The following is a 14179-nucleotide window of genomic DNA, read 5'->3' as shown; positions in this document are numbered from 1 at the left end:
ATTCTATAAATTTTTTATAAACTGATATTACTTCAAAATAATCGTTTTATAATACACTATGTAATATATTATCTAATATATAATTTGTTTCTTTTTTGAATAAATTATATAATTCAAGTAAATTATTCAGAATCTTTCCAACTTTTAATATCAGAGATATTAAACAGAAATTTTATTTTTCAAATTGATATTATAATATTCAATTATTTGTCGATTAATATTACAATATTCAATTATTACATAAATAAAATCAATATTACTAAATTTATTATATTTACTAAAATATAAATTAAAAATATTTATTAAAAATACTACATTTACTAAAAACAATGCAACCAAGTAATTATTGAATTATTTAATCAATTATATTTGAATTTAGAGTATTGAATTTAATTTAAATTTAAGTTAATTTTAGATTAATTTAATCTAATCCTAAATCAAATCCATTTGAAACATTAAATATAATTCTACTTAACATATTTTATATATTATATTTTATATTTTATATTTTATATTTTATAACTCATAAATTAAAGCCGATTAGTGATAACATAGCGATAATATATAAGAAAAAATTGCCAAAATAGGATACTGAGAATTAATCAAAAGATTATCGAAAACAATAATTCTTTTTCTGCATAATTATTATCATTTTAAATTTCACAATTTTATAAAATATATCATTTAATATTTCTCAAATTAATAAAATTAATTGAGATATTTTATATACGATACAGTTTCGAAATGAATCGAGATGTTTCAAATTCCATCACTAGATGGCAAGCTTTTCTAAAAAGATAAGTGCAAGCATACGATGAGGAAACTTTTTCAATTTCACATGCGCTGTTTCATATGCGAAAGTACGTTTATACTCGCTCGTTTCGACGACGATAGTTGGAAGTTGTATTATCCTACTGTAACATCAATACAGGGAATTACGACGATGGCTTCGACAAAAGGAACATTTGACTGGAAAGAGTTCGATAAGCAGACCCGTTGATCGAATGTCGTTATCGAAATATGTACCTATCTGAGAATCGGCTTCACATTCTGATTCCTCTTTCTTTCGGAGACCGTTTATTTAGTTGTTGATCGAACGATCTATGTAACTCGCGTACAAAGGACTCGTTCGAGACTTATCTAGAATTTGACCAGCTGTCACGATTTGCAAACAGTTAATGCGAACGTTTCACTTTTAACCACGTTTCGATTCCAATTTTTTTCTTTTGTACGTATAATGCTATATGGAATATTTATAGTTTGTTGATTCATCAAAGTTGCATGTTATCTATTTGATTCTACTATAAATTGCAATCACGATAATTTTATTCGACATTAAAATTTTTTAATAAATACTTTACAAATGAAACTGCGCTTCTAAAACATTATTTGTGGAATATATATTATAATTAAATTAAATTATATATATTATAATTAATAATTATATATATTATAATTAAATTAATGCATGGACTAATAAAACAATGTATATAATTCATTTAAAATATGTAATGAAAAGTGTCGTAATGAATTATTAATTAATATTTAAATACATTTGTTATTTATCGTTTAATTTATTATAATTTAAATATATATGTATAATTATATATAAAAATACATATAATACTTATACTTAAAAAAATATATATTCCTATATCGCGTTTTATACAAACATAAAATTTTCTTCAATTTACTCTCCTTTAAATTTAAAAATTCAGCATATGTTCTACTCTGTTTCTTAGTTTAACAATGAACAATGACTCACCTGTATCTCGACGTGATAAAAGAACCAATAATCACTATCAACACGAAGAAACTGCCTCCAATCACGCCTATCATACAAATAGGTCCACATGGTCCATGAGACACTATATAAAAAAAAAATAGGTTTTAATCCTAAAAATTCCAAGCAAATCGATCAACATAAGAATGGAATAAACATTGGATCAAAATCCTTTTATTCATGTTTTCAAATAGTGTAGAATAAAAATTACTTTCTATAGTAATACTTAAATTATTAAAAATTAAATTTAATAAAAAAATTTTAATAAATTTTACAAACTATTGCAAATTATAATTTTGTTGCAAACTATTAAAAAAGTATTATTTTCATTATATTATAAATTTTGATATTATTGTTCAGTAAAATAATTAAAATTTAAAATAATTTAATTTTATGTTAAGCGAATTATATATTTATATATATTTTTATTATCTAAATAAATTTAAAATAATTTTAGACGAGGAAAATTGAATTAGATTTAGAATATATTAAAAAAAATGATTATATCATAAATTTCTAATTTGTTTATTATGAAAATTATTATATATGAGATTATAAAAAAATATTCTACTTGATAATATAATAAAAATAAGAATTGAAAAGTTAAAAAATATATTTAAAAAAATTAATGCTTCGATGTTCTTATAATATCTCAAAAATTAATTTTACAAAAATTATTTCTTCCATTAAATCTGAAAAATTTTTTAAAGGCAAAATTTTTTCATTATTAAAAAATAATTATAAATAAAATTTCGTTTGTATCATTTCACCTCATCAAAAACCTACGAACCTTTTCGAGCGCCAGTCACAACAATCTTATCTTCTTGATTTTGCGATTTCCCCTCCTTCTCTTCTTTTGATTCCTTTCTCTCTTTATTACCCTTCTCAGTATCTTTTATACGAAAACGATCCACGTTGCAAGTGCATTGCAACATATCGTTGCACGCGCAAGTTCCTAAACCACTTTTGATTCCATGTCCGTTTTTGTTCATATCAGCGAAGTGCACATCCGCTAAAACGTCAAAATTTCAACCGCTGTTATTCCGCTCGAAAACTTTTTTTTTTTTTGGAAGTTTATGCATTCTCTGTTTAATAGCCACATAATTATTCTCAATTCCTGAAGTGTTATCTATGATTTGAAATCGTTGATATTTCAAGTTTTAGATGAGTTATTAAAATATAAAAAATAAAATTTTTATTTGATTTATCATTGCATTTAATGTTTCTCATATTTGTCTATAATACAATTAAGAAATGAGCAAATCCAAGAGAAATTGATAAAAATTCATTACTCGTAAAAAAATATTTTTCTTTCTTCATAATAAATACATAATAAATATTTTTGAAAGAAATTTTAGATATCAAAGGTATTTGGAAAGAAAAATATTATAATATCTATATATATTAAATATTATATATATCTATATAGAAATTGATATGTAAAAAATATTTGAGACTTATTTCTTAAATTTATAAAAGATTTAATTTTGTATTAGATGAAACAAGATAGAAATAATGAAATACCTCAGTTAACCGGACAAAAATATATATATATATATACTATACAATAGTGTCGTTTATCTAAGCTAACCTTTCAACATAAAGTTCAAAGACGATATATTCATATTATTTTAAGGTGCATAATTAATTATCCTAGAATACATATCAACGTAATATAAATTATATACTTTAATAGTAATATACTTTAATATTTAATAATATATTTAAAATATATTTGATTATAAAAAAAAATTATAAATGTAAATTATTATTAATTTATCACATTATGTAAATTATAATGTATATTATTATTTATGTTCATCATATAAGAAACTATCATTTTCAAAACATTATAAATTTAGTTTTTGATATGATTTATTATTATTTTTAAACATAATTTGATTTCATTAACATTAAAAATAATATGAAAATCTTATTCTTTAGCGATTTTTTAGTAGTTATTTTTTAATAATGATTTACAAAATATCATAGGTGAATAAAAGATATTAAATATTATAATTAACTACATCATTGAGATCGTTAATATAAGAAAACGTTTTAATATAAGAAAAAAATTGTAATATATTAATTGTAATATTTGTTCCATAAAACAGGCTTATAACAGTGAGATAAGCACTAAACATGCAAGATATCATGACAAAGAAACATTTATCCTCAATGGAGTTAAATTATCGTTCATATTTGAAAAACTCATAATATTGAAAAATATCTAAATGATCAAAAATGAAATTTAGGATTTGTGATTAAGTTCAATAAATATTAAATAATATTTTTTAAATAAACTAATTAAAAGAATAATAAGAAAGGATAATAAATTATTCAATGATGTCCAAAATAAATTTGCAATTTTATACATCATTTACAATTTTATATAAAAGACTATTAACTAACAGTTAAAAATATTATGATAAAAATATATTATAATATTATAATAAAAAATATATATATTATANATATATATATAAATAATATTTACAAAAAGAAATCAAAAAGATCTAGTATTATATAATATATAATATATATAATTTTCTTTATATAATATATAATTATAATATATAAAGAAAATAAAAAAATTTTTTTTTTAAATGTTGATTAGATTTAAATTTTGAAAATCATGATTTCAATTATTATTTCATCTATTATGATATATCATTTTTTATAATTTTAAATGAATTATGGTACGATTTGTTTTAAAATTATCATATAATTAATGTATTTTGTTTCAGATAAATGTTTGTTAAGTCATAAATTACATAAATTTTTTACCTTTAATACTTCACGATAAAAAAAAAGTTTAATTTCTCTTTTTTATAACGACAAACCCTTTCGTATTATATTATATTGCATGATAATTAATCGTGCATTTAAATACGAATATTTTGTCTTTAAATTTTCATTAACTCGATCGCAACACTGACACTGCAGTACGGTGTTGCATCGTTTGTCTGTCTTTCTAGCGCAAATGTAAATCACTTATAACTACCTTCAAAGATAATGAATATGTTAACACTCTGTATGTATAAGATATTATATTCCAATATTTTCCAATTCTTTTTATGTTATAATAGTTTAATTTAATTAATAATATTAATTAATTTATCTTTTTTAATTTATCTTAGAATTAAGTTAAAAATTAAATTTTAAAATATATTTTGTTAAAAATAATAAAATAAATATAATATTTTATTTTTAGAAGTTCATTATATACGATTTGGAAGAAATTAAAATTAAAAGGAAAATATTAAAAATCTATTGTATCAAATATAAAGTATATAATATATATTTAATATAAGTTATTAGGAATATTTAATATTTAAAATTTGTTTAATATTCATCACTTTTATTTATTATATTCCCATGTGGTTATATTAACTCTTATCGGATATCAACGCTTTGCATAATAATTTAGATGGTCATCGTTTTACTCGAGGTTTATAGGACAGTAACATATTACATTATTAATTGATAATATTATATTACATTATATTAAATAGATTAAATAGATTATTTATTGTGATTGATTATTCAATAATATTCAATAATTTTATGGATCTTAAAAAATTTTTATTACATATTTTATAAAGAAGTTATAAAAAAAAAACAAGTTAAAAATTCTTAAAAAGTTTTATAGAAATGTAATAAAATAAAAAGTAAAAAAAAAAACATATTAATTTTTAAAAAACTGAAATGAATCACAATAAAAATTTTTTAAGATAAAATTGTTTCAATTTTTGAAAATTTTATTATTTTAAAGAAAATAGAAAAAACTATTATTAATATTTTTCTTTTTCAATTCAGAAATTGAGTACAAAACTAAGGAAATTTAATATGGAAATAAGAAAATAAAGTGTTTTATTCTTTAAAAGGATTTTTTTTTTTTTCATAAAGAAATAACGATTTCAAAATTGACAATTTTTAATATAGATAAAATGTAATAATCTTTTAAAAGATTTATATATGAAATATCTAGAATCGATCCTTCAAAAAATAACAATATTAAAACGATTGATGCTAAAACAAATAATATTTGGTATACAAAAATATTAATTGAGATTTATTTATTAATATATATTATATTATAAATAATTTAATGATGAAGTGATGAAATATAATATAATTTAATGATTTAGTGATAAAAATAAGCATTTTATTTTATTTTTTGATAAAAATAGCTTTTTTTTTAATATGCAATGTTAAATTTATCTTATTATTGTTTCCTATTGATATTATTATTATTATCTTATATCATTATTATTATCTTCATTTATTATTCAATATTCAATATCATTCGATATTCTGAATTACTTCAAGAACAAATTTACAATTAAGAATTAAATTATTCCGTTATTTCTTCAAATAATCAATATTTCAATTTATTATCTTCAATATTGTTCTTATTTCGAATTTTTTTCATTAATCGGATAAAGAATATGATATCAATTAAATTACTTGTCAAATAATAATTATAATTAAATTATCTTTTAAAAATAAATTTTGCATCAGAAATAACACAATATGAATTAAAATAAATAAGTGCCAAAAATTTTCATCGTAAAATTTTCTATTTAGTCAATAAAAACAATTATTGCGATTTTCTTATTGATAACTTATAAAATAATTAAGAAATTAAAATTCACAATATTAATGAAATATAAAAAAAAAATTAAAAACTTACGTTCAATCGTACAATCCTGTGGACAAATCCGAGGATCCAATTGTTCGAGCTCGTCGCACATATTGTCAGGGCAATACGACAAATCCGGGGAGCAAGTAGGATAATGATCGGACATCATGGAAACTTGATTCGACCGTTTGTTCCATCTCCACATGCATTGCCCGGAAAAGTTGCCTCTGCTGAAAAGCGGATCGATGTGATACTCGAAGAAATACCTATAGAGCCGTGTTTCGTTGAAAACGATTTAAAAATGAAGATGAAAATAACGCTTTTTCCAAATGGATTTCGTTGGCGTTGACGTGAAAGGAAAGGAAAGGAAAACGTTGCCACCTATAAAATCCACTGGCGATCCCGCAGCTGGATTCGCAGTCCTCTGGTGTTTCGGCATTAGCGCAGGAATGCAATCGAGTGATTTTGTGGTTGCTGCACGTGTCCATTTTCGACGTTGTCAAGTTGATTCTTATAGTCTTCGAGGAAGCGCGATCTTTTCCGTTCCATTTTACTTTAAGCCTGAAATATGGATTAAAATTTTTAGTTTTTTCTTCGAATCTTCTTATTGCAATCATTGATCAATTCTAATTATTATCAACACTAATTATAAGGGATATAAATATAATATTATATTATATTTATTATAATATTATATTTTAGTAATAATTAATTAACTTATACCTAATCAATTAGTTCCTAATTTAATCTTATCACAATTTTTATTTATCATTTACGCCATGATGAATATATTTATAATATATATATATATAAGATAAATTCTAAAAGACTTTGCAAATATTTCGAAAAACTAAAATCACATAAGAAAAAGTTGTTCAGAATAATAATCTTGATAATCAAAATCATTGAAATCGAAATGAATGGTATCCTTTTATAAATAATTAACACAATTTATAACGAAGAGATTCTAAACTTACAGTAAATTAGATGGTTCTGTTTTGAGTAGATCTTCGTTGGCAACATAGACTATACCTCCTCTGTATGTGACAGCGAATGCGCTTGATCCCTGAACGTTAAATGTTATCGAAGAATGCGGCTCGCTAGTTGGTTTGGTGACTCGGGTGTAACGAGATGCGATTCGAGCAACTTTCACATTTGAGGGATAGGAAAACGATTGCTGTTTGTTCGATAGTATTGGCGATAAGGTTGTCGTGGTTGTTCGATGTTCCGGTCCGTAGAAAGTTAGGGTGATGTTTAACTATTGAAACGGAGCATCGATCGTTAAATGAAGAATTTTTGTACAAAATTGTTCAAATATTGATATGAAAAAATTTGTTATATACTATTTACTATTGATTTATAGAAAAAATTTGTATTTTTGTATTTTGTATATTGGATTTGTAAGAATATAGAAATAAATTAATTTTTAATTTAATAAATTAATTGAGATATTCATATGTTTAATTTTATATCATTAATAATTTTGTAAAATATTGTAAAACTCTTATGTAATTTATTAGTAGGGGAATGGATTTGTTTATTAGTATCTAAGATAAAATGGAATGCTTAATTTTAGATTGTGCTAAAAAATAATGAAAGGTAAAAATAATATTTTATGCAGAAATCTTAAGTGGATCTTTAACTATAAGAAAATAAAATCTAGTTAAAAAAAAATATTTAGTTACGATTTCATATAATACAATTTTAAATATAATTTTTTGAAGATATTGAAATATTATTTTCATCAAAATAATGGATAAAATGGAATACTCACTTAAAATCATTAAAAATTATATAATACTTATTTTTTTAAAACTATTATTTTACATTAAATAATTATCAAGATAAATAATAAATATATATGATGCTAAATATATATAATAATTAAAAATGTAAAAATGTAACAAGGAAAATATTAAAATTAAAAAAAATTCAGACATAAACATATAAATGTTTTAGTTTTTCATGAATAAAAATCATAAATAAATATGTTATTTTCTTTTTATTAAAAAAATATTAATTTTTAATTACTATTCTAATAATAAGAATAATTTTAAAGATGAACAATTATCATACGATAATTATTATGTTATTTATATATATTATAATTTAAACTAAATTTATTCAATCAATGATTGTACATAAAAAAATTATAATCAATTAATTACAATATTAAATAATACCTGAAATTAATTTTTATAAAAATCAGAATAATAATTATTATTATTCAATCTATCTAATGATTTTTTAATGTTAATTTTTTATTTTATTATTAATATTTTGTTATTAGTGTTTAGTATTAGTATTTTATTCTATTTCATGTTAAAATGTTTATTTTAACATGATTATGTTATTTTGCATTATGACTATGTGATTCTTTTACTTTATTCCATATGTGAAATATTTTAGAAAAAGTTTTATATTTAATCAATTTGACATAAAATATTGGAAAAAATGTTAAAATATAGTGTAAGAAGCTTATTTATTATAATGGTTTTATAATACTTAGATTATTACATCATCACTGTAAAACTTTTATACATTAAAACTTTTTTTTTACACAGTTTTGCGAACTAATAAGAAAGTCTTCACTATAATCAATTACAAAATACTTCAATACTTCAATAATAAGTTCATATCATGCGCATTTTTTGTTTAACAGAAGCGCTTTATTTTATTTATTTTTTTATTTATTTTCTTTCCTTACTTTCTTTAAGAACAATAAATGATTTTTATATTTTTTAATATGTTTGAATATGTTTTTAATATATTTGAAAATAATACATATTAATTAAGAATTAATGTAGTTTAAATTTCGAAAATAAAATCAAAACTTTTTTTTCGATAATTTTCTCATTTTTTGTAAATATTTTCATATCTATTTCAAAAATATAGAAAATATTTTTTGAGCAAACTACATTTATATTTTTTTTAAATTTATTTTATTATATTATATTGTAATATTATATTGTAATATTGTATGATATTCATATTGTAAATTATTTTGTTAATTGCTAAATTATTTAATCCACACTAATTTTTAAGTTCAAATCAGAGAAAAATATTTTATATATTTATATATTTTATATATATTATATTATATTATTATATTATTTATATATATATTTTATATATATATATATTCTATATATATATTCTATATATATTCTATATATATATTCTATATATAGAATAAATTGTATATATACATAGAGAATATATACAATATTCTCATAAAATTAATTTAAAAAATATAAATTATTATTAAAATAAATTATTTAAAATTATTTATCTTACAAAAATCGAAAATCAATGTAGCCTTCTATTTAATCCAATAATATTAGAATTATATACTTAAATTTATTATTGTTATTATTATACATATTATTATTGTAAATAATAATATTGATATTTTAAATGTACAATTATAAATAATTATAATTTAAATTATATTTATAAAATAAATGAATATATAATGAACAAAAATGAATAAAGTTTTACAAGTATAATATATAAAATAATAATAAAATAAAAAAAAATTGTAAAAATTATAAAATAGAAATCTATAATTTACAACTTCTAACTTCTAATTCAAATCAGTAAATAAATCTTAAAATAATATTATTAGTTGATAATTATATTAAGTATCTTTTTTGTGTTTCTTTTTAATAATATTAAAAAATTTTTCAAGTAAAAATTGAAGTTATGCGAATAATTAATGTTAATAATTTTTTTTGTAAGTGGAATATGTATAGAGATTAATTTTATTCTTTTTAATGAAATTATACATTTTTTAACGCATTTATTCAATTTTTTGGACTGAATTTTTCGTCACAAATAATCTTGAATGCTTGCGAATAGTATAATTACCATCACTTGGCTACTATCTAAATTTTTTAGGACATTATCATCTGTATAACATCAATCTTCAAGTATTTCAATATTTTAATATTATTTTAATATTTTCTATTTAGTGATGAAATTTTATTTATTTAAAAAAATGAATAAAGTTTATCAATAATATTATCCTTCCATAATATTCATTTTCAATTATTTCTTTAATTATAGTCTAAAAACTTCATTATATTAGAAGAAAATTGAACTTATAAAAACAAATATCGAAATTCAAAAAACATATAACGTTCATTTCAATTATTAATTGTTATAATAGTTTCAATAAACTAAATTTTTACACTGTAACGAAATGAATTTTTATTAAATGATTTTTAATTAAATGAGAGTACGTATGTAAAAAGCAAAGCGCCCTAATCCTTCATGCGAAAAAACATAAATGAACTTTATGACTGCATGAAATTCTTCGCAAATTATGCTCAGTTTGTTATGTTAAGTGATATAGCATTATTTGTTGTAAAATAAAAATATTAATCTATTTTCAAAAAAAATAAAAGATCAATCAATTTTTTAAAACTTATAAATATATGAAAAATAAAGAATATATAAAATAGTATTTATTTATTTATTTAGATTTTTTGGCTTTTTAATAATTTTTACAATAATATTTAAGTTACAATAAAACCTCAATTATTAGAAACAAAACATAACAGTTTGGATAATCAATTTAAGATCAAGTTTCACAATTAAGATCAACATTCTTGATATCTAGCATTTAATCTAAGGTATATCTTGATAATCGATTGTATAATCAAATAACTATGTTTTTTTATTAAAGAAAGTCATTTGTTATGAAATATAACTTTTGAACAGTTTGAATAATTAAAATTTAATAATTTTAATACAATTTATAATTTCTCGTTTTTTTAATCTTATATTATAGATAGTTGACTTGCCAATTCTATATTTATTATTATAGAAATAACATAGTTATAGTTATTTCTATATTATAATATACTTATAATTTTAAATTATTTGCATAATGATAAAATATTATGCTTTTATTTTACTGATATTTTGATATATGTAAGCAGTACAAATGTCACCAATAAAGAATGTTGACAAGAGAGAGAGAGAGAGAGAGAGAGAGAGAGAGAGAGAGAGAGAGAGAGAGACAGAGAGAGAGAGAGAGAAGAAAAAATAGCTAAAATGAAAATACTATAATTCTTAAGACAAGATTTTCTTTAATTTTGATAATTAGACACATATGTAAATAGATATTCTAACAATTGAATACTCAATCGAAATTTTAATAATCAAATTTTCCATTAATAGATATTCCAATCGATTGTCTTATTAATAGGCATTTCAATAAAGGATTTACTGTAAAATATTTTTTAAATTAATAATTTTTATTGAAAACATATTCGTATATTTTTCATAAAAAATCATATGTAGTATTGATTAATACGTTAAAAAATATATTGGTTTTCAATTTTATTTTATTTTTATCTTAATATTATCTTATAGAAATTCATTTAATCAAAATTTGATTTCAATAAAAAATATCGATTTTATGAAAATTTATATAATTATATAATTATATGTATATTATAATAGATTACAATTTTTTTGTCTTTGAAAAATGATTAAATTAATGATGAATTAATAAAATCTTTAAAATTTATAGTATTTTTTCAACTTTTGATACAATTTCAAGAAAAAAATTATAGACGAAAATTTTACATTATTTAATGAACTCTATTATTGTAAATACTCGATTTTCTACTTCGATTTAATTTTGCAATATCTAAGTACACTTTTTAAATGGAATTTTTGGAATTATATTCTTGTGCATTAATTAATTCTTCTTATTGATTTTCTCTTATTTATTATTTTAAAGAAAGTATTAAAATTATATAAAGCAAAATATAAAGTATAAAATTATAAGTATTAAAATAAAAAAACTCAAAATTTTCGATATTTATATGCAACATTTTATACTTATATCTATATAAAAAATCATACGATAGAACTTATTGAGCAATATAAAATTTTCCTCTACAATTTTTTTCTATTTTTTCATCCTATATAACATCTTTTACACAATATTTAAAAAAATTCCTAAATATCACATATTTTTCCCATTATTATATCAGTTAAATATATTATATATAATTTAAACATTTTGCACGTACTAAAACGTATTGATACTGCTAATGCAATCACGACTCATTAAACAATTAGATGACGAAGGCAATGAGAGTGTTAGTTGGGCGCGGTTTCGAGAAACCAGTTTAAGTGAAAATTAATGGGAATCGTTCCGCATCGAGAAATTGCACGGCAGTCGTTGCGTGGGCGTACCTATTATCTTCAAACTGAACTTCCGATTTCTACGTTTTAATAGCATAAACGCCCACGAAAAATTTGTCGAAAATTCGTTGAAACGGATATTATCTGTTTATCTCTTTCAGTATTATATATTTTTCATTCAACGACATGAATATACCTGTACACCTGTACACTCACGTTCGCAAAACATATTTCTGTCTCGTTTGATTTATATAATAATAACGTACGAGACATAAATCGAGCAAGGCAGAATATTTTCTCGCGTCATTCGTTGGAATCATGATTCTCTGAATTTGATAGAAAAGAGAATATATATGATAGGGAAAATAATTTCGTAAAAAATAATAATCAATAGACTGCAAATTTTTGTATAGATATATATTTTTCATTTTATGGATTTTTTCTATATATTTTATATAAACAAAAAATATGATATATATATATTTTTTTCTGTGTGTTATTTTTATTTATGTACGATAGTTAAGTGTGTATTAATTGTTGTAATGATTACAATATAATATTGAAAATTGTGAAAATTTTGAATGATACATCTATAAATTGTCAAAAAATATCCTATTATGATACTGAAATAAATCAATATACAAATAAATATATGTTAAATATTTTAATATGTGTATAAGACGATTTTTTAGTCTATAAATTAATTTTTTAGATAAATAATAAACAATATCAATTACTGTTTCATTCAAATGAAATCTCATAAGAGATTGAAGTAATAAAAGAAATATTCTTATAAAAATTATTTAAAATATAAAGAAATATATTATATAATATGAATAAATTTTTTGAAAATCAAAAAGTTCATGATAAATATCAACTTTAATTTTTTAAGTGGAATTATGGAATTTTTAATGAATTAATCAATATAACAATTATTTTTTGCAAGCGATTCATATCGAAAAATTTCAGTTTTAGGAAATATTGCTTATCTTTGCAAAAAAACTTTTAATATTAGTACTTAAAAAAAATTTCTAAAAAAATAATAGCTATATTTTTTTCGTTAACTGGAAGTATATAATCCCTTAATGTATCTCTATTTTTTATTAGAATGTTCCACTGAATGAATAATAAATGGAAAATTGAGAATTATAGTGGTGTAAATTCAATCGATAGGATCGAAATTATGCTATAATTTATATTATTTTAAGTTTTTTTATTTTTAGTTGATATAAGTTATTTCAATATTCTAGTTACAAATTAAATCTAATATTCTTTTTTTAAATATTATTTTCATTTATAATATAATTCAATTTAATAAATATGAATTTCTCAAAATAATTTCAAAATAATTAAAATAATATGATACATATTGTTTATATCTAGATGTAACACTTAAGCAAATACTATTTTTATAAATATATTAAACTTAACCAATTTAATTCACATTTTTTTTAAAGGATTTCATATTAGTAAGATTGATTTAGATCAGATTTCTTTTAAATAAATATTTTTATTTCTTGCAGTGATACAGGATTTTATAAATAAATTTTTCTTTGAAATAATATTTCAAATATAATATATTTTAA

The 14179-nt window shown here is 19.9% G+C and overlaps 1 protein-coding gene across 2 annotated transcripts in view; it reads right to left on the bottom strand.

Annotated features, from left to right (window-relative positions):
• The window catches only part of LOC122714409 (proto-oncogene tyrosine-protein kinase receptor Ret), a 67102-nt gene that overhangs the window by 12992 nt on the left and 39931 nt on the right, over positions 1 to 14179 (bottom strand). The window contains exons 8-12 of one of the 2 annotated variants that reach the window (XM_043935723.1): positions 7406 to 7686; positions 6810 to 6989; positions 6480 to 6658; positions 2574 to 2795; positions 1766 to 1868 (exon numbers count right to left, since the gene is read on the bottom strand). In XM_043935723.1, coding sequence (XP_043791658.1) covers positions 1766 to 1868; positions 2574 to 2795; positions 6480 to 6658; positions 6810 to 6989; positions 7406 to 7686 — 965 coding nt within the window. The remainder of the gene's footprint in view (positions 1 to 1765; positions 1869 to 2573; positions 2796 to 6479; positions 6659 to 6809; positions 6990 to 7405; positions 7687 to 14179) is intronic. The other variant, XM_043935724.1, reaches the window with a different exon arrangement.

Source organism: Apis laboriosa, unplaced genomic scaffold (assembly GCF_014066325.1).
Source record: "Apis laboriosa isolate Shangri-la unplaced genomic scaffold, ASM1406632v1 scaffold302_cov145, whole genome shotgun sequence".
Taxonomy (NCBI): domain Eukaryota; kingdom Metazoa; phylum Arthropoda; class Insecta; order Hymenoptera; family Apidae; genus Apis; species Apis laboriosa.
Note: the sequence above shows the minus strand (reverse complement) of the source record. Positions and strands in the feature narration are given on the sequence as shown.